Source organism: Sturnus vulgaris, chromosome 11 (genome assembly GCF_052056855.1).
Source record: "Sturnus vulgaris isolate bStuVul1 chromosome 11, bStuVul1.hap1, whole genome shotgun sequence".
In the NCBI taxonomy this organism is placed as follows: Eukaryota; Metazoa; Chordata; class Aves; order Passeriformes; family Sturnidae; genus Sturnus; species Sturnus vulgaris.
This window is the reverse complement of record NC_142253.1, coordinates 7,322,054-7,344,120: the sequence shown is the minus strand read 5'-3', so window position 1 is coordinate 7,344,120 and position 22,067 is coordinate 7,322,054. Positions and strand designations below refer to the sequence as shown.

Sequence of the window (22,067 nt, the reverse complement as noted above, 5' to 3'; positions counted from 1 at the left end):
GAAGTGGAACTATGAAAATTCCATTAGGGCCAGCTGAGAGTTTTGCTTGATTCGTCTTTGTCTTTGCTCAGCTCATCTCCTTGAGCACAGTATGTTTCTCCCTATGGAGGGTTGGGAAGAGAAAGAGAAGCAATTGTTATTTGAGAGTGTCACATGGATATAAAAGCTATAAAATGTACAAGGTTTTAGTATACTTTCCACTTTTAAAATGTAAATGTTGGGGAAGATATCAAAATTGCTATGCAAGTCCTTGGTGAAATGTCTGCATAATGCTGAACTCCTACATCTGCTGTTTGTATAGCATTTCTTGTGATAATTTTTCTCTGTCACTTAGCTCATGATCTTTGTAGCAGCTGTGAGCTCCTAATGACTTTGCCTCTTAGGTTCTATACTGTTATTTTTAAAGTCTGAAGTACAAAGTAATTTGGCACTTCCTCACATATCCTGGGGGGAAATTGGTTCTGTTTGGTGCAATTTCTGGGAGTCAGAAAAGATTTGAATAAATATAATTTGTTCCACAACTTCGTAAACTCCAAATTTTAATTTTTTTTCAAAAATATGTCTTTAAATGAAGAATATTTATGCTAGTGATAAAAAGAGGATTGTCTTTTTCAGAAAGATTATGGTTAAACAGATACTAAAAAGGTGTATCTTGGGGATGAAAAGACGCCTGAGTGATTCAATTTGTAGGGCAGTCTCTGAGGGGTGTAATTCTCTAGGGGAATGGCTGCTTCTCTTTAGAGTCACAAAAAAAGACCCTCCATTGCCCCATTTTTATAGCTCTGTATTCTGATGTTGAACAGAGTAAGGGGTGGGTTAAGCTAGACAAACATCTGCATCTCTGGCTTCATGAGCACCCTGCTAAGCTTGGTCACTGTCTGCTTTGTAAATATACTTGGATGCAGCCCCCTCCTCACCGGATCAGGAGCTGTTAATCAGCGTCCAAGCAGTGGTATTTCAAGCCCTTGCTGTTATCTTCAGAGACCTATTTTATTTTTATTTTACAAAAGGCATCTCTCTGCAGAGAACTAGCAAAAAGGTCAGTGCCAAACTTAAATGTCAGAAACCCCATTTTGAGAGGTTATAAGCAGGTAAGTTGTCCAGCGATCAAAAGTCTTCTGTTGAAATGTTTTTTGTTCTTAGTTTGTTACACTGCACTGGCCACTCTTGCATCTGAGGGACCCTATCTTAGTTCCCCAAGGAGGGACAGAGTGGAGATGGCAGCAGATGCAGTGCAGAAGGTGATGGACTGGTGGTCAGAGGGGACGGCTGGGCTCAAAGTGCTCATCTGTCCCCAAGCCTGACCATGCTCCAGGGACAGCTGACGTGACTGGTGTGAGACACAACACGCAGGACAATACTGAAAGACTTTGTGTTTGACACAGCAATTAAAATACTGGTACTTTGAACGTGGTTTCCATGAGCTGTTGCAAAAAGAGAGAAAGCTCAGGTTTTTTTTTAGACTGACAAATTTTCCATTTGAATAATCTTTCTGCCTAGGAAGTGCAGCGCTGCACGGCTGACATGAACATCACTGCAGAGCATTCCAACCATCCTGACAACAAGCACAAGAACAGATACATCAACATCCTGGCCTGTAAGTAAGCACTGGCCTAAGCACAATGAATCAACCCAAAAAGGCACTCTCCTCTTGCAGAGAGTTTGGCTGGGACAGGCAGATGGCTCCAGGTTACATTATTACACAGGATGTAATAAAAGTGACATTGTGGGTGGGAGATCCTATCCCTATCAAAGGCAGTGAATGTTTTGACTTCTCCACGGCCAGAATTTTACTCCAGCTCTTGTTTTGAAATGTTTCACAGTTTGACAGTCCAAGCATAGTTTTAGAAGTATAAGTCTGGTATGAAATTTTGCAGAGGAATAACCAGGATAAATTGATGATCAGAACTCTCCTGCCTGCTAATGCCTGAAAACTGGCCTATAGGAAGTGCATGGAGGAGCAAAGAGTTTTACTGATGATTCCTGGGATTACCCTACAATCCCAAAGGTGCTAAATCTTACAGTGTATCTGCTATATTTCAAACTGCTTTAGCTCTGTGTAGGATTTGGACAAATTGTGATCTTTGTAGCACAGAGTAGGCTTTGCCTGTATCCCTCTGAGAACTGCAAATCTGGACTCTGCTCTAGAATGCAAATTATCTAGGATGGAACTGCAGTAACATTTTCCCTGTTGCTCTCTTACGTGGAATGGATGATAGATGCAACAGTCACTGTTGTTTAGGGTCAGACATGGAGAGCCCACTCGTAAAAAGTTCACAATGTTCATAAACATCGCAATAAATCTTAAATGCTTTTGATGGCGTAGGAAGGTAATGCATGTTTGTAACAGATTTTCAGAAGTAATCAAGGTACTGGCTGAGGACCAATTCCCAGACCTGTGAAAGACTTGCCATTATAAGGCCCTGGGCAAAGGCATTCATTGAGCTTGTCCCAGCTGCGATTTTAGACAGAGATGTCTGGTCTCTCTAGGTACAGAGATGTGACATTGAAGGAGGATTGAAGCAGGCACTTCAATCCTCCAGATTATCACTGGAGGAACCTCTCCCTCCACTGGTCCTCAAGGAAGGCAAATGAAACCAGTCTTTATGCTTGAAGTTGGCTCACATGTCTCATCTCTGCAGGATTTGGAAGCATCATCCAGCCCAGTGCTTCTGCCTCGGAGCAGGACTACGATTTTTTCCTGCTTTAAGGTGGAGTCAGGCATTTGGGTGAGACAAAAAGAGGAGCTAAAGATCACAGCCTCAAGTCTGTCCTCATGGTGTGATGATGGTGGTGAAGGAGTGAGGACATTCAGTCAGCTCTCAGAGCCAGCAGAGCTGTGTGAGCCCAGCACTGAGGGGAGGATAATGAGCTGAGCCAAGCAGAGGCAGCATTTCACAGCCCTGTGGGGTGCCCTGGCTCTTTGAATCTCACTGAGTGATGTAGATGATTCTAGAAATTGTGCTCCTGAGGCTTCAGTGCCCTTTAGAGAGAAGCTGTCCCAGCATGAACCACATACTTTAAGGGATGTGAAGGCTGACAAGCTGCACATGAGCAGATGACCAAGAACAGATACTGCCATGGCCCTCTTGACTCCAGTCCAAGGCCAGTGTCTTCTGTGTAGCCCTGATACCCAGGAAATGGGATGTTTGCCTGCATTTCTGCACTGTTTCCCTAATGTGTCTTTACTCTGTTTTTTATCCTGCAGATGATCACAGCAGGGTGAAGCTAAGGCCTTTACCAGGGAAAGATTCTAAGCACAGTGACTACATTAATGCTAATTATGTCGATGTAAGTTATTTTAATGGTTTTTATCTGCTCTACCTTTGAATCCTTCCACAAGGAGGAAGTATTGTCACTTGTGATGTGATTGTATTTTCTAACTTCTAACCTGATAATTTTGCTACAAATGCCTCACTATTCTGAATGAGAAAAGCACCTTTCTTGTTACCTCTAAAATATTAATTTTTCTGCCATGATACTGCTTTAATCTCACTTGGCATTATGGTTTTCTTTGAAGGGTTACAACAAAGCAAAAGCCTACATTGCTACCCAGGGACCTTTAAAGTCTACCTTTGAAGATTTCTGGAGGATGATTTGGGAACAAAATACAGGAATCATTGTCATGATTACGAACCTGGTTGAAAAAGGAAGAGTAAGAGATTTTCTCATTTGTTAGCAGTTGCTCCTTAACACTTCCCCAGATCACCTGGGCAGAATTTGTTTTAAATGGCTTGGGGTAATATGTGCTGATGCGTAACACATAACAAACAGAGCAGAGGGATACAAACTGAGCCATGACTGTTTTCAAAAAGCTCTAGACACAAACACAAAGCAGTAGCTCGGGCCCTTTCCCAACTCACCCAACTGTGTCTGTGTTCAGAGGAAATGTGATCAGTACTGGCCGACGGAGAACAGCGAGGAGTACGGCAACATCATCGTCACGCTGAAGAGCACAAACGTCCACGCCTGCTACACCGTGCGCCGCTTCACCGTCAGGAACACCAAGATGAAAAAGGTGAGCCAAGCCTTCACTGCTCCCATCCTTCTGGCTTGTATAGGATGCAAGGCACACCAGAGCAAAACACAGAGTTTGCACAGGCAACCTGGAGAGGCAGGTGGGCGGGAAATAAGTAAGTAAAGACAGGATTACAAGGAACCTGTTGCTAAGGTTTAGCCTGTATTTCTTTTTCTCAAGTGTACTGCTGCTTTGGTGTCCTTGTAATTGCTGTTATTACCTGTTCCCACGTGTATTTTTCCTCGAACTCTGTCTCCACCCATCAGGAGGCAGAGCTGCAGGTTTCTTCTGTTAGAGCCCAGCACTTTCTCAGATAAGCAAGAAGGACTGATGACATTTTTATGCCTCTCTTCCCTCCCCTCTCTCTTGTCTCTGCACACCCTTCGTGCCTAGGGTCAGAAAGGGAACCCCAAAGGGCGGCAGAATGAGAGGACTGTCATCCAGTACCACTACACCCAGTGGCCTGACATGGGGGTGCCCGAGTATGCTCTGCCTGTGCTCACCTTCGTCAGGAGATCCTCGGCAGCCAGAACCCCAGACATGGGACCAGTGGTGGTGCACTGCAGGTATGATGGCTGTGACAAACCACCCATGGCAAGCACAGCTGGAGCACAGTGTGTGCTTTTCTGTACCACCTAAGAGAAGCACTGTAGGTTACTAACACAGGAGGGGTATGTCAGCCCCATGGAATGCAGGTAGACACAAGCTCTACTTTGCCTACATCTTAAAACAGCTCCAATGCAAAAGCTTCCCATTTGATAACAGGGTTTTGCTATGATACTGATGCTGATGATACTGATGATGATACTGAGCTGCTGAACATTGCACTGATGTAGTTGGGAAACTCTTGTTTGTAGCCTGCCAGTTTAGTGCATGGACAGGACAGTATCACCTCTGCTGGGAACCAACAGTGTGGATACATGGACACCTGGGAATGCAATTGCCACTGAACCACACTCACACTCACCAGCACTTGCAGTCACAGCAATAGATCAGTCAATATACTAGTTCAGGGATGTGGTCTTCATCCCTGTGTGTGAGAGGGCTGCACAGCACTGTATCAAAGAGGAGAGGATGATGAGGGCTACAGCTCCTTCCTCGGCAGAAATTGAGACTCTCTGAAGAGCTCCCATCTCTCTTGGGCCCAGGATTGCCCTTGTTCTCTGTTAGGAGTTTTGGTTCCACAGGATTAGCTCTCTTTTATACCTTCCCATAGTACTGGTACCACTTTCATTTCCAGCTCCACTGTGCACCTTAAATTTAGCTTAAGTTTACCTTAAGGCTGAAGCCAGCCAGAGCCATCTCATAGCCTGCAGTGACCTTGTCAATCCAGCATAGCAGAGCTTGGCAAAGGGTGGACCTCCTCTGTAGGGCTTCATCCAGCCAACACCAGTAACTGCATCAGTGGAAACAGGAGCCAAGTGTGAACAGCTAGAGTGTGAAGTCCAGGACCACGGCAGCCTCATCCTCATGCTGCTGGCACAGTTGTGATGGCTCGTATTGTGTTCAGCCTCATCTTGAAGCACAGAAATACCCACAGAAGGGAGGAATTATATACCTGGTAATATTTCCAGAAAACCAAAACGTTTTTCTGGGAAACCTTAGTGGTTGAAGCTAGGAGGAAAACGGAAGCCCATGAACAGGAATAGGTGAATATTTGCTTAGTTCTGTTCTACTTCTGCATTTGCTTTCATCTGACTGTATTTCATGGGTTTCTCTTATGTTCTCTGTAGTGCTGGTGTTGGCAGAACTGGTACCTACATTGTGATAGACAGTATGCTGCAGCAGATAAAAGACAAAAGCACAGTTAATGTCCTGGGTTTCCTGAAACATATCAGGACGCAGCGCAACTACCTCGTCCAGACAGAGGTAAAAATTGCAGTGGGTTGAATTTAAAGCCTTATTCATTTTTGCATTGTAATCAAAAGGAGAATAGATTTTTCCAATTACATCCCTGTAAAAATTGAATATATTACTGATGTATTTCTGCACCAGAATACCTCTCTTTTTCTAGACCAGAATAATTCAGATTTTGTTTTTGACTTGTTCAGAGTTGTATGTGCTACATTTATATTTATTCTGAATTTGTCAGTATTTGCATGAGTGGCTTGTTTTGCACACCCTTTCCTTTAGTGTGCACTTCTCCTCAGACAAAGCCAGCTGTTTAGGTTATTTCAAATGTCTACCTGACATACTGATGCTTTTCTAGGAGCAGTACATTTTTATTCATGATGCCTTGTTGGAAGCCATCCTTGGGAAGGAGACTGAAGTGTCTGCAAACCAGCTGCATAGCTATGTTAACAGCATCCTCATTCCTGGCATAGGAGGGAAGACACGGCTAGAAAAACAGTTCAAGGTAAGTCTTAATCACTGCCATCCAGAAGGACCTAATTTTCCTACCCTCTTTTATATGGCCTGTCTTCACTGTCTATTGTCATGGCTAAGGAACCAAACCAGAAAACTTGATCAGCACAGCACAGCAGCTTGAGAAGTTCAGTCCTAGACAGTCACTTCCTTCACTGCTGGAAATCAGTGCTCATGCTCTTCAGTCAGAGGTGAGAAGAGGGACATGGGCTCTGGTTTGGACTGTGCTGCTGGTCTCCCTATTCCCAAGGGGGCTTGCATGTTCCCAAGCCTGTTGTGTCCTTGGCTGGAATTCTTCCTCCAAACTCTCATGCATATAGATATGGGCAAAGACAAGAGATGAGGTTCTTTGCACCACCTACTATTTCATCAGTGTAGATAAGGGATTACAAACGTTTTAAAGACCAGGAAACACAATATGCCTTTCTCATTGCTAATCATGACGATTGCTGTGTTTCCTGCTATGTCATAGCTGCTTCCTTCCTGGCCAGGTCTCTTATCTGAAACCTAAGATTTTCTGATTGCACTTTATTTGATTACATTGTAAAATATTTTGTGAGAGTTTGTATCATAAGGAGACACATGACATCTGTTTTCACAGCTAAACTCACACAGTTAATAACTACCCAATAACTACCCAAGGAACTGAGTCTGTTAAATTACACCAGGTGCCAAGCTATTCAAAAAATGAATCTGAATTCACTTCTAGGAATCTCAGTATTTCTCCATCACTCAAGACATTCCAGATGCTTAATTACTAAATTAAAGAAATGAGTGCAAGTGCACGTACGCCCACACAAAATGCAGTAGGAGGCAAAGATTTGTTGTTTTTAAAAGTGTTGCACTTTTACAAACAATTCTAAATTATATGTATAAATTATATCTATAAATTATATCTATAAATTATATCTATAAATTATATGTTTTCTGATGACTCGTGCCAAAGTTTAAAAACCCTAAGTGCCATTTTCAGAAATTACTTTCTCTGACAACATTGCACAGTTATTTAGAAACCCCATAACTTCTAATGGGGCTTATGCCAATGCAGAGATGAGTTGAGTGCTATCTTGTTTAGAGTGCATTTCAAACTGGGATGTGACCAGCAACAATTATTAGGTCTTTCTCTTGTTTCTGCTGCTGCCACAGAGCTGGCAGAAAATAACTTGTCCTCATGCCCCAGTACAGCGATTTACATTCAACAATCTGAGGGTGAAATGAAGCTGAGAAACAAGGTGTGAGTGCAGGAGATGTGAAAGCCATCTTTACTCTCTTTGCTCTGGCAGTTTCCCCATGTACTGAGGGAGTATTCAAATACAAATCTGCCTTTCTTTGTGCCTCTAGGCAGCCCAGGATGAATATGGCAGACCAGAGAATGTAGCCTATGGCCTGAGATTTCAGATGCCAGTGTGGTAGATTCCCCAAAGGCTTATCAGAAAAAGACATTCTGCAGGAATGATCTGGCTATTATTTTGGGAAAAAAGACCAAAAAAACCAAAACAATATTAAAGTTTTGTTGTTCTATTTTGCTAGCTTTTATTTCTCAAGACCTGCTTCTGACTAAACATGTCTGAAATTTTGTGAAATGTATTCTCAAAGATAACAAAATGTAGTGTTCCATGAAAATATGTTTTGATGGAACTTTATATGCAGGATGTTTCAAAGCTGAGAGCTACAGAGATCTTTTTATCTATTAAACATGTTGTATGAAAAGGTTGATTTCCATTGGAAACTTGAGTACTTTAAACAAGTTTAACAATGCAGTTTATTCTTCTACTAATTCATCTTCACAGGAGTTGGCAAAGAAACCTCCTCTCTTCATTTAGAGCGCTCTGAGGGCTGACTTACTACTTTATTCTCTTTCAGCTGGTTACACAGTGTAATGCAAAATACGTGGAATGCTTCAGTGCTCAGAAAGACTGCAACAAAGAGAAGAACAGGAACTCATCAGTTGTGCCATGTAAGATCACATCTTCGGTTTGATTACTGCCTAGCATAACTTTTTGTACCGAATTCTCCCGGTGTTGTGCATGAAAAGACATAGCCACTAGGAAGGGGAAATGTAATCTTTTGTTCAGCCCAAGCTGTCTTGTCTTTCGGTATTACCCTGATGAAACGGAACAAAAGGAAATAGTTGCAGTGTCAGCCAGATGCACTGTCCAAGTGAAATGTTAATTTGAAGTGCTTAAGAATTTGAATAATTAGGTAGGGGATAAATCTATGGAATACTGAGAGATTACTTTGATACCAGCTCCCAGCTCTGGTGAGATCTCCCAGAGTGACTGGCACCAGTTGTTTGTAATTCAGCTACTGCACTCCATTTCTGTGTGTGAGCTGCCCCAGATTTAAGGGTATTTAGAGCCCAAGGACACAGTTTCACAGTCATTAAAATGGAATCTGTGCATGGCTGTCAAGCAATATGAACTTGCACCAGACCAAGCGTGGGCACAGCATCATCCCCATCACATAACCCAGAGTACAGGACACAGAGGACACATGATACCCAAGCTAGCACAGAGTAATAGTGGCACAGATACAGTCCACCAAGAAGTTTGTTAATAAAAAGGGAAGGCATCAGAATACATCTTAAAAACAGATGGGAACAGGCTAGAAATAGGCTGTTTGATTTGCCCCTTTGTGTCATGCAGCTGCACTGATTTCAGTTTGGCTTTTGGGGACTGTCAGAGGGCTTGAGGATGATGTTGAACCCAGCCCTCAAATACAGAGAAGCGTGGATCTGCAGAAGAGCACACACTTCTGGGAGGTTCCCCATTAGGGAAGATGTTTGTCTCTAGAGGTTCTCTCACCCTATGACAGATGGCAGTGCTACAGAGTGGTAGGGAAAACAAAATAAATCAGCTGGGTTTGTGTGCTGCTGGAGACAAATGGAACACTACACACAAGAATTACCCGAAATCCCCTGTTATCACTGCATATACTGTTATTTGGTAATTCAGCCTGCTGTGAAAATCTTTGCTATAGTAAAATTTGATTCCTGAAATTACTTTGTCCTTGTGGGAATATTGTGCAACATTCTCTTTTATATCCTGTGTTAGCAGGCAGTGCTTTAACGCAGTTAAAGTGCTGGCCTGCTCCTGTGGGAGATGGGAGCTGCACACTGTTTGCTTTGTTAACGGCTGAGAAATTCTTACTTTCTGCACTGTGCCATGATCAGACTTTGATCTTTTTTTTTCTCTGTGTTTTTTTTTTCTTAATGTTATAGCTGAGCGTGCTAGAGTGGGCTTGGCACCACTGCCTGGAATGAAGGGAACAGATTACATTAATGCCTCTTATATCATGGTGAGGAAGCCAACACCTAATTACAAAGTAAAATCAATTCTAAGGTGCTAAATACCAGATGCCTATAATTGTCTTAATTCTGTATGTAATGGCTGTGTATTAACAGATGAGATTTTAACACCTTCCCCATAATGTAAAGCTATTAACCATGTTTTATTAAAGATTCTTGCCTAAAAAAATTAATTACAAGATGCATTTAGATGGAATGTGTATTTCTGTGAGATACAGTCAAATAAATACTGGGATTTAAAGTAAATTAAAGCAGTAGGGACTCTGTAAAATTGAAATGAAGTTAAGAAAATGTAGTCTGTGTGAAAATATTGGGGAGTAAAATGAAATAGGGTCATTATGTCTCCCCAGAAATTAAATTAATGCTTTAAAAGTATGGGAGGCAGTAAGTAACTGTGTGTTTGTTTTGCTGCAAAAGGGTTACTACAGGAGTAATGAGTTCATCATAACCCAACATCCACTGCCACATACAACTAAAGATTTCTGGAGAATGATCTGGGACCACAATGCACAGATCATTGTCATGCTGCCAGACAACCAGAGCCTGGTGAGTTTTCTGTGTCCCTCCCTGCATGGTGCCACTGTCACAGCCCATCTGGGCACAGCACAGGGTCACTTGGTTGCCTGCTGGAGCTGTTTTCTGGCTGAAAGCAAAGCCAATTTTTGAGCCACCTGCTCAGAGTTTTCCATAAGCTGGTTACAAAAAGATAAGTTCCATGATGTGGGGGCTGTTCTTGTGGTGTGACCTTCTGACTCAGCCCTGGACATCCAGGGCTGCAGGGACCACAGGGCTCACAGATAGCACAGCATGCCAGTGCTGTCAGCATCTGCAGGGCTCCTGAGGGCTGCCTGGCAGGATGGAAGCACTGAGGGTATGGAGAGGCTGGGGTTATGGGTAAGGACTTTGAGAGGAGCAGAAATGCAAGGTAGGGACAGTAGGATAATTGCTGGTTTGCCCATGAGCTTAAGCCTCAGCCTTTAGCCGTGCAAGACTGTGACTGTGCAAGGCTGCACATGCCATTTTTAATGAAAGTAAAAAGCAAACAAGTATGTTAATTTAAGTGGAAATAATGAGTCAGACAGAGAGAGAGAATAAGGAGACACAGGTGAAGTGCTAATCACTACTTCCAGATTTACTAGCACGTCTCAAGAGGGCGTGTTGAAAAGGATTAAGAACTAATCGGTTCGTTTTTTCATGCACGCATCACTGAGGTGAATAGACAATTGTAGCTGAAAGTGGAAGAGAAACCACCATGATTACAGCAGGAAAATAGCAGTCATGAGGGGCTACTAAAGAGGCAGCAGTCAATATGCTGCTTGTGTGTGGGGATGAAAGGGAGTGCAGCACTGCAAAGAGTGCTCAGAGACATTCGATCGGATGGGAAGGAGCTTATGAAATGAAAGTATGTCAGGTGGAAATGAAGAGGCTGATCTTGTCTCATGTACATGAAATAGCTCTGCAGAACCACAGTGATTAAAGGGTAAAGGGGGAATGCTGGGCTCAGCCACACTGGTTTCACCTTGACCATTCCCAGGGTGGAGGGTGGCCAGGAAGGCAGTGGCATCCAGCCTCATCAGCTCAGTGGTCAGTGTGGGATGTGTTGGCTGGCAGGAAGGGCTGGCACAGGATTCAGGCAGCACCAAGGTCTGGATGTGCAATGCCAAAGGACAAGACAATAATGGAAGGTACCTGCTGCATGAGGACCTGTCAGCTGGCAGGACAGGTCCCTTGCCTGGAACTCAGCAATATTACTCTGATTCCCAGTGCTTCTGCTTATTTAGGACAGAATTATAGAGACTTAGGACCTTAAGTCACATTTTCAGAATGAACATTGACATCCCAAATCTCAAAAGTATCTTGCATGTCTTGTGCATCAGAGCTTCAGACCCACAGAAGTTCACCTGGTTTTAGAGGGATGTGCATGGCCATGGCAGGATGACATCAGTTCATAGTTCATGTTTGCTCATGACTGAAAGATGGGATGTCCAGAGATGCGGGTTTGCTCTGTGCATGTGGCCAGGGTAACTTCTGTGTTCATACTGCAAGGACATAGACCTTTGAAGCCAAGAGAAAAAACAGACTTTGCATGTATGTGGTGACAGACTATAATTTCGTTTCTGTGCAGCAAATTAGGAATTCACTGTTATTTTTTAAAGAACAGCTTTGACCTACATCCTGTCAGTCAGTCTGCTTCAGAATTGAGCTTCTTCCAGTCTCACTGAGGTTACAGTGTCCCTTCAGTAGAGGTGTTTTGCTGGGGAATTTGCATTAAGTTTAGCCAGTGTTTTTTTTCAAGGCTAAGAATATTTGGATTTTTCTCTTCCTCTTCACTCCTCCGCTCACTCCTAAAAATTCAAGCCCTACGTAAGTATCCATCAATCTTCTACCTAGGCCTGATCTACAGACCTTGAGTTTTGGATTAGACCACAATAAACACAAATTAAAAATAACGAGTCATTAATTTTTAAAGGTCAATGAGTTTTTTCTAAACAAATATCTGACTTTCAAACAAAACTGTGTAGGCAGAGGTCATAAAGCCTGGGATACAATACAAAGGTTAAGTATGAGTGAGCTAAGATAACCATTTCCCTGTGAAACCAATTAAAAAGCAGATGTTACTTGTTTGAACACACAAAGAGAGGATCTGGCAGGTTTACTGCCTACTGTAATAGTAAATTTGTTTTAGACAGAAGTGTTTTCTAAAGGTCACTTCCTGATCATCTCTATTTATCAAAGCAATTTTTTGATCCACTGGATTTTTCAGTTGCACACAAGGTACCTGAAAGGCTGCAGTAGCGTGTTCTTTCATTTCTCCAGGCAGAAGATGAGTTTGTGTACTGGCCAAGTCGTGAGGAATCCATGAACTGTGAGGCCTTTACTGTGACCCTTATCAGCAAAGACAGACTGTGCCTCTCTAATGAAGAGCAAATTATCATCCATGACTTTATCCTTGAAGCTACCCAGGTAAAGCAAACCTTCAAATGTGGGTCTTTGCTTTTCACCAAAATTATACTGATGCCATTTAACTACAGAAAAAGAAGAGTTCAGAAAATTTTTGAAAAGGATTTACTTGTAAATGTGTGTGGATGCATGTAGCTCTCAGGAGAAAGGTATTCTCATTGGCTCCTTCTCCCTCTCACATCTTCTACTTCCAGGTAGATTCCTCTAGCTAGTAAGACTAGTATTGACTGTCTTGCTTGAAAGTGAAGATGTGATTTTACCAAGCTGTATTGTCTTATTTCTGCTTACAAAAGTCAGCATTTATTGTTTAATTGTTTGGGGGTCTTAACTAAAATAAAAATGTAAAAGTAAAAAATGTAAGCATGATTCTTTTGAACTATAAACTTGTTTCTAGTTTGTTATCTGGATTGCAGCTGGACTTTGCAGCAAGACATTACTTTGCAAGCCCTTTTAAATTTGACTTGATTGCTCTTACTTGACTTTTGAGTCGCAAGGACTGTGAGAGAGGTTTCATATAAGCCCTGAATTCAAATACAAAATCTTTTATTGATTAAACATTTTGTCAAAACTTGCATTATTTTAGGGTGTTCGCTGTTACAGACATGCTGGAGCTGTGTGTCCTCTTTCTATGTAAACTGTTTGGAAGAAGAAAGTTTCCCTTCAGTGTGCAGTGGCTCTTTGCTCCTGTCCCTGGAGGGATGTCTGTGAAGGGAGGAAGCTAATGCCAGCTGGTTTGTCATTGCAGGATGACTACGTTCTGGAAGTCCGCCACTTTCAGTGTCCCAAATGGCCAAACCCTGACGCTCCCATAAGCAGTACCTTTGAGCTTATCAATGTAATCAAGGAAGAGGCCTTAACGAGGGATGGCCCCACCATAGTTCATGATGAGTATGTCACCACTTTTCTCCCATTTATGTGCAGATTGTACACTCAGCTGAAAGACACTTGTTAGGACTGATGTCCATTCCTGCATGGAGTAGGTGGGGTTTAATAGTCCAGGAGTAGGTGTGGGTTAGTAGGCCAGGGAACAGATTAAGAATATATAAACCTCCAAGGATGAGTTTTCAGTTGGCATCTGAGGCCAAATAAATTTTATTTAGTGTAGTTTTTGTGTTAGTTATAATCTTAGGTGGACTCAGGAGGTGAGGCTGTTTGCTTTGGAAGCATTTTGGGTTCTTCTGCTCCTGGAAGTATCCCAAGCAAGTCCTACAACCTGTTTCAGAACCCAGCAGAGCTTCGGTTTAGATAAGGCTCTAAGCAGCCTAATATGGGCTGATGGAAACAAGTTTCAAAACAGCCCAAGCCCCTGTCTAAGAGCTCAGGTTTCATGTGCCATGTGAGACAGAACAAGCTCAGCTCAGCTGTATCTCACAATGACCAGCAAGTAGTTTTTGTCCCACCACCTCCTCCTGCCTTGCTTATGCAGAGTTTAAGCTCTGTTGCCTTTCACCAGCACTGATTAATTCCAGGCTGGTTTTAATATTCATGCTTTGGGTAGTCTGAAGTGAAGTTTTGCTGCTCTTGCAGTATTTAAGATTATGTTTTACAAAATTAGAAACATTATTGATTTGGGCATTTCATTGCTAGATGAAAAAAAAAGAAAATCAAAATTGCATTCCAAGCAATGCTGAGTCATTTTTTCTGTACATTGCTTTTTTGGTTTATTTGTCATACTCAATGATTTTATCCTTATGCCTAATACATAATGTAGATTCTGCTTTTAATTGGAGTCTAAGGAAATGTAGCTGAAAATGAAAATTTCCCTTTGCTACATGCAACAACTATATCACATAATCCACTAATAATTACAACTGCAAATTAATTCCAAATATATGAACTTGCAGATAACTAAATTTATGTGGTATTTAGGAAGTACATGGTGGGATGAACTTGATAACATTTTTAAAAGTTCAGAAATTCCAACTTGAGACAGTTGTCAAGATATTTAAATGTAACTGCCCAAGTGTAGGCAACTACATAAAGATCTGCTGCATAATTTTCTGCAAGGAAAGTCTTCAGATTGTTAGAAACTGGAAATTACCAGCCCAAGTGAAAATGATGTATTACACCCTCAGAGGGATTTAGTTGACCTGACAAGTACATGCTCTGGCCACTTTGTTCACTGTCCCTGTAGATGAGTTACAGCCATCTGTATGGTGCTGCTGCTTCTCCTCTAAACCTTACATCCAATAGAGCACATCTATTGTGATCTGAGTTCTGTGTCCCATTTCTAGATAAACTGAGTTTGAGTTTGCAAAAAATCATAGAAAATTAAGTCAGCATATGTCTTAATTTCCATGGGAAAATGGCAATCTTGTAATACAAGATGGTATTGCAGCACTTGCTGATTATTTCAGATTTCATATAAAGCTCTCCAAGTGGCTTAGAGAGCAGGTCAGCACTGATGCCCCCATTTACCAGTGAGAGCATTTAAACATAGACTTTCTAAAGTCACAGAACAGACCTATAGCACAGCCAGGACAGAATTTCAGTCTCCTGAGTACTTCTGAGGAGCCATTGTGCAGGATCCTTCATGGTGTGCCTGCACCTACAGCCTGAGCACATCCCCAGGCTTGCAGCACTGAGGTTTCTACCTGACCAGTGTCTCAAGGATATCTCAAGGACTGAGTTGTGCTCCTAATGAATAACTGCTGCTTGGGGTTTTATTACATGACAACACAGCTCAACTCTTCAAAATCTGTAATGTCTCCTGGGTGCCTGGCTCAGGGATGTTGCCTTTACCAGTAAATCAGACACAGGCAAGACTTTGAGATGTGCCCCATTTATTTGTGAGAACCACAGAGCCGTGTTAGTTTTCTGCAATTGTCAGATGGGGAGGAAGCGGCAAAGTCTCATTTCTTTCTAATCACTCACGTTTTGCTTGAGCTCCCACTAATGAATTTAAAATACAGTCCCCTGTAATGCAGATGCTCTCAGCCCATGTGGTGTGGGAGAGCTGATTTCAGTGTTACAGTCTCCAGGCTGGGTATTTTGGAATGGCTCATGTTCTGCTGCTGATACAGTTCTTTGTGTTGAATAGTGCAGATAACCTGAGATGACTGGTGTACCATCAAATTTCTTCTATAAATTAAAAAGCCAAAAAAATTATCCACCATAAAACAAGCATTTAGTAGATATGAAGAGGAACTACAGTAATCAAATAGGACTATAACAACATTTTCATGACTCTGTTCCAGTGCCCAGGTGTGTTTCTGAGTAACTCTTCATTTTGATGTGGTTTTCCAGGTATGGAGCTGTGTCAGCGGGAACTCTCTGTGCCCTTACCACTCTGTCTCAGCAGCTGGAGAATGAAAATGCTGTCGATGTTTTCCAGGTGGCAAAGATGATAAATCTTATGCGGCCTGGAGTATTTACAGACATTGTAAGTCTTTAAATGGACTGTAAATAGACAGTTTACAAGGTTTTTATCTGAGACCAAAAGCATGAACTAAAACATGCATTGTGTATGTTATCAAGCCCTACAGCATCTGCTAGAAAGCAGAATTTGCATTTGAACTTTTTTTGTGTAGTTGTCATTTTTTGTTAACCTCACAACCACACTGTAAGTCTCTGATTTGCACTTAAACTTATTTCTCATACTTTGGAGGGGAGCATCATAAGGGAAGGACTTTTCAGCTTGTCACCATCTGCCTGCCAGCCCTGTGAGCTAAGCTGTGCTTTTTAGATCTGGCACGTTGTGGTCTGAAGGGATGCTCAGGGCAGGTGAAGCTGCAGGGAGATGAGGCTCTTCCCTGCATGTCCAGCAAGAGCAGCCCCATTGCCCCTCAGTGTGTGTGGTACAAGGTTCTGCCACACAGGGAGTGACCTGGGTCTGAGCTGTGGCCTCGGGTTTTGTCCTGCCTCCCTAAAGTGTTGAATAGTATATCAGAAATAATATAATCTACCCAAAACTGGAGTTCGAGTTGAGAAAGTTAAACTGCATGAACAGAGGTAATTGCTCTATTTCTTTGCTATGTGTATGTGTCTGATAATGAATACCCATGACCTTCCCTGGAAATGCCAAATTAAAGTGCCACTCATTTAGGTACACCTAAAGGATTGAAATAAGTTGTTCTTTCTTTTCCAGGAACAGTACCAGTTTCTTTATAAGGCAATGCTAAGCTTGGTCAGCACTAAGGAAAATGGAAATGGTCCCATGACACTGGACAAAAACGGTGCTGTGATGGCCAGTGACGAATCTGATCCCGCAGAAAGCATGGAGTCTCTTGTCTAATTGGAAACCTGAAAAGGCACTTAATTTGTAGAACTTCTGAAGACTGAGTGAACTTTTTTGAGGCCTTTTTTGCCAGACTCTAGGTTATACAATAACCCAATTACTTTTTTACACTGATAAAAGTTTTGATATTTATTTTTTGCCATTTTATGTCTTAATGGTATCCTACTGAGCATTTGCACCTCTGTTTATTTCACACAGTGAAACGCAATTTTATCTAGTTTGCACTATATGATCAGTGTTACTGCCTATAATATCCTAATACAAGACAAGCCCTGATGTGACATTCCATGACAACAAACATACGCTTTTTCTGTTTTGTTTAAATGCAGTGAAGTTTTGCTAACTACAGTGACCCTCGAATCTTAAATCTTGAATGCTAGGCCAGATGGATTCTTTCTACAACAGATACTGTACCCCTTCGTACCATATTTATTATTTAGTGATCATGTCGAAGTTTCGGTAATGTTGTTCTGCATTCCAGTGGAGTGGATGAGCAGTGTTCATCCTTTCTTGACAAAATGTGGCAGGTGATTATTAGCTGCAGTGAAGGTCTAACAGCCTTGTGGAGCTGAAACAATTATTTCTGTATTGTTTCAAATTGCTGTGTTGTACACTTACAGGCCTGAGACTTGCTTCACATGGAATATATAAATTACATACAATATAATTATAAATTAGATGCAATTCATATGTGGGATGCGGTGATAAGTTTTGAATTTACAATTTCAAAGTTTCCCCGTGTATTCAGGAAAATGTTGATTTTGGTTTTTAACCAGCCCTGTGACGGGAAAGTATTTTGGTTTTATTTTCATTGGAGCCAATACAGTGAGAAATCAACAATGACCCAAAACCAGACCAGTTTTCAGATATATTAAAGGTAGCAATATTTTACATTACTAAGCTATTCAATATTTTAAACACATCTAATTTCCTTACTATTTCTTGAATATGACCTCACACCTAATGGTATGTTACATGATGACAGGCGTTTCTTAATTTCATAACTGTTAGATGCCATTTTTACAGGTGTGTAATTTTCATACTTTAGTGCTAAAACATAAAGTACTGATCCATATTTACTGGTGAAGCAAACTAATAAAAAAACTACCTATAAAGTTACATTCTCCCTCTTTTTTTTTTGCCAGACTAATTCTTTAGCAAAAACCTAGCTTACTGTGTTATCCCTCCCACGCCAATAGAATGGTTTCCCCCAGATTATGTAAATAATTATTGTTTGGAGCATTTAAGTTTACATCCTCACTGGCTCCCTCTTCCTTTGTATTCGTTTGCAATTCAACAAGGTCAATCCCTGTTTAACAAAAGAAGTAAGCACTTGCTTAATTCTCCTGAAAATAAAAATTACTTGTGCCCTTCATAGCTTGGCTGAGTAGGGAGGGGTTATTGACTCTGCCTGGAGAAGGAAATATGTGATTTCAGTCATCCTGACCCTTGGTGTACAGTTAAAGGCACCATCCCTTATATGTGGCATTAATTTCTTCACTTCTAAACTACAGAAAACGTGCATTGTAATTTTCCAGGACTTGTCAAAATATTACAGCTTTTTTTTTTTTTTTCAATGTAAACCTATTAATTTCTGCCAGTCCAATCTTGCTGAAATACAGACATTTGGCAAGGTTCTGTGTATTTTCACTCACAAGGAAACTGAATGCAAACTGCTTGAAAGGATTCTGAGAGTAGATATGTTGGTTCAGAACCTCTTAAGGTGCAAACTGATACAGCCTCCCTGAGAGCAGAGGAGCTGTGCAAACTGATATGTGCTAACATTTGGCCTTTTATCTTAACAAGAGAAAGATTCAAAGTATTCAAGGATTCATCAGCAACCTTTTACAGTCACCTTTTACTTCTCAGTTTGTTGAATCCCTCCATCCAAGCGATCCCGGTTGCTAATACTAAACAATTTAATAAGCCCATGGTTTAAGTAGAGAAATCCCATGTCCAGCAACAGCTAGTCCAAATAAAATACGTGAAGAATGTTTCAAAAGATTGTAGTTTGCATCCCCTTTGCACTGCATGGAGGTGGGAGTCAGTAGGAGTTAGGACTGGCCCTCCAGTCACTACACCCCAGTAACAGAATGGTTTAAGTAAGTTCTCAAGTGCAGAGCCCCCCTGTGCCCCCAGTCCTGAACCTGGACCCAGCTTTGGATCAGCTCAATCTAGAAGTATTTCAAGTTCCTGAGGAGATGTAGGGAGAAGTTAGAAATTCAAACCTTGACAACTAAGTGACAAAAAGATTACTGCAGGCATCAAGAGGTTGGATTTGTTCAGTACTTTCAGGTGATTATTTTCATTACACTAGCATGATGGAAGATAACTGTGGTTTGTGACACACTGCCTGAATACCCTTGGTTTAATCCCTTACCTTCTCACAAGTTTTAAACATCAGTGAATGAAGGTTGCAGGGGTTGAACTTTGGTAGATGCTTTGGAAATCCATACATTTGCATTGGCATTTTCCAACACCTGAAATACTTGCTTGGGGTTTAATCCATGGGGAAATAATGTACACTGATGTTCTATGAGTTCTCCATGGATTATTTTGTAAGGGAGCTGTATGTTAAATGCTGTGCTGACAGCCAGGTAGCCAATAGATGGTAGTGATGCACGAGGCTTGAAGGGGTGAAGCTAGAAATGGCTTGTGAACGTCAGGATTAAGCACACAGAAGAGCCAAATCTATCCTCCTGTAAGCAGCTGCACTTCTGCTCTCCTACACAGGTTTGCACCCTTTCCTTGGGACTGAGTGAGTGGCAGAAGGAGCAATGTCTGCTCAGAGATGGGCACTGATAAACCCTCCTGATGCTCCCACGAGTGCCCAGCCAAACCTGCTCTGCAAATCACCACCCTGCTTTTGGGACCCCAACCCCTCTGCTGTACCCAGCTCCTGCCATTCAGTCAGGATGTCTTTCAAGCATCCAAGGTTCCCAAGCAATGTGCAGGTCTGCAAGTTAGGAGAACCTGAGAACATTCCTATATCACTGCAGAGTGTGGTCCTCAGCACCAGCCCTGAGAAATAAGGAACAGAAGGAATGAAGCACACATGTCTACATTTAGAAATGCCATTTCTCCATGTCTTGCACGTATCCTGTGCCTGTAGACCGCGTGAAAGACCTGAACTGTGTCTTGAGACCATAAGAGCAGCCAGGCTTTCCAAGTGGGAATGCTTGGAAAGCATCTGTGTCATCTGAACATCTGAAATAGGTGGCAGGCTCAGAATAATCCACCCTCCAAACACTCCTGTGTGTGAGCTTGGCTTTGGTAGGAAGGTCTGGGGGAGCTGTGGGACCACTCAGGTGTGCAGGGTAAGCACCGAGTCTTCTGCAGGATCAATGTCTAAAGAACATTCATTTTGAACATTTGTCCTTAGTATTTCAGTGTCTGTTTCCAAGTGCTAATTTAGAAACATGAAAAAAGAAAAATCCAAACCCCTTAAACTTTTCCTTGTAAGTGACTGTTCCTGTGCTGTGGGTCTACTCTAGGTTAGTGGAGTCATTTACAGGATCTGCAAAATTTCAGTTGTTTTTCCAGTTCCTGACTGCTCGAATTGCTTGAACACAGAGTGATACATTGGAACATTAGGAGAAGAATCTTTATGATACAGCACAACTGCCTTCTCATTAATCTTTTTTTAAGCTGATGTATTTTATTTAAAAGCTAAAAAGTATAGATATGGATTCTACCAAAGATACATGCTACTAATTCTCAGCAAAACAAAACCAACTTAATTTAAAAAAAAATGTAGTTGTCTTGAAGATTTAGCAGTCTTTCTCAAATTCATGTCTTGACATCAGATCTTTTGTTCTGAAGTTTATGTTCAAATGGTGCCAGTGAATTTTTATATGAAGGGAAAATGCCTATTTGTTAATCTACTGCATTGCTTTTCTTCTTTTTCTTTTTTCTCTTTTTTTTTTTCCAGATGCAATTCACTGTTACCCCTTTGCTCTTCTTCTCCTTGTTGCCATTCTTACAATGTGAACTACGTTGGCTTCACTTGTCAAAGGAGAAGGAATGCAAAAATAAGGAAAGAGAGGAACTGTAATAAAGAGATTTGGCCTCTACTTTGTCTTAGCTGTTAAACTGTTTTTAGTGTTTTTGTTAACTATTTGCAAAGGGAAGCATTTTCTACAGAGGATAATTAATTTCAAGAAAAATGTCTTGAGTTTTAAGAATAAACGTCTCCAAAAGAGGAGATAGTCAATTTTATACAATGTCACAACTCTCCAACATTTGGGGTAGTGACTTTTTTGTTTTGTTAGAACACTTGAGACTAGCAAGCAGCCATTGTTTCTAAAGACCGAAGCATTCATGTGTACTCCTATTTTCTTTTCCTTCATTTTTAAAATAGCAAAGTCATTAAAACTGTAAATATTTTGTTGCTTAGATAAGCATCTTCTGGAAACTTTGTATCTATGGTATATAATCATAGAATTTTATATTTTCATATAAAGCTAATTTTTTTCTAGTTTCACCTCCTTCCTAGTTCTGTGGTGGTTATGTGAATACAAACCTTCTGTGTTTCAAGGTAGTGAGATGCCATCATCACACTCCAAAAAAGATTTCCACACATGTCATTTCTTTGGGGCAGTGGTTGTGAAAGTTGGATTTTATTTTTGGATTCCATTGTCAGTGTGTGCAACAGGATTTAGACTTAGCCAGTCACTAGATACGTTTGTCTCATTGATCCATTCAGAAGAAAAATAAAAATGTGGTGTTTGGTTTGGGGAAAGGGTGGGAGGGAGTATTTTGAGGGAGACTTTTTGTTCATTTTTGGTTTTTGTTTGGGGGTTTTTTGTAACTTGAAGAATCTTCTTTTTGTTATGTTAAACTATATCAAATCATTCTATTATAGTGTTATTTAATATGTAAATTGTATTGCTATACATAAAATAAAGTATGGTTTTTGATGTATTTACGGACTCCTTACTTATTTGCATGAGGTACACACAAGGAACAGATGCAGGAGTGAGTATTTCATTGTCCCAGGCGTGCAGGAAGAATGATGAGATCCTAGGCCTGCTTTAATTAGATCTCAGATTTCCAAGCAAGACTCAGCTGGGAACTGCCAGTGATAGTGGAGTTCACTGTTCCCTTCTTAATTGTCTCCAACTATTAGAAAGTGCCAGTAAATAACCCCATTCCTTTCCACCAATGCTCCTCCCCAGACA

General features: G+C 41.3%; 1 protein-coding gene across 1 annotated transcript in view; it reads left to right on the top strand.

Annotated features, from left to right (window-relative positions):
- The window catches only part of PTPRG (protein tyrosine phosphatase receptor type G), a 389,517-nt gene extending 367,707 nt beyond the window's left edge, over nucleotides 1-21,810 (top strand). Inside the window, exons 16-29 of the mRNA XM_014872991.2 lie at nucleotides 1,501-1,597; nucleotides 3,209-3,291; nucleotides 3,521-3,655; nucleotides 3,884-4,018; nucleotides 4,412-4,584; nucleotides 5,752-5,887; nucleotides 6,228-6,374; nucleotides 8,246-8,339; nucleotides 9,603-9,679; nucleotides 10,107-10,235; nucleotides 12,507-12,653; nucleotides 13,396-13,538; nucleotides 15,897-16,032; nucleotides 16,738-21,810. Of these exons, the coding sequence (XP_014728477.2) occupies nucleotides 1,501-1,597; nucleotides 3,209-3,291; nucleotides 3,521-3,655; nucleotides 3,884-4,018; nucleotides 4,412-4,584; nucleotides 5,752-5,887; nucleotides 6,228-6,374; nucleotides 8,246-8,339; nucleotides 9,603-9,679; nucleotides 10,107-10,235; nucleotides 12,507-12,653; nucleotides 13,396-13,538; nucleotides 15,897-16,032; nucleotides 16,738-16,884 (1,779 nt within the window). The 3' untranslated portion in view covers nucleotides 16,885-21,810. The remainder of the gene's footprint in view (nucleotides 1-1,500; nucleotides 1,598-3,208; nucleotides 3,292-3,520; nucleotides 3,656-3,883; nucleotides 4,019-4,411; nucleotides 4,585-5,751; nucleotides 5,888-6,227; nucleotides 6,375-8,245; nucleotides 8,340-9,602; nucleotides 9,680-10,106; nucleotides 10,236-12,506; nucleotides 12,654-13,395; nucleotides 13,539-15,896; nucleotides 16,033-16,737) is intronic.
- Nucleotides 21,811-22,067: the final 257 nt, after the last annotated feature.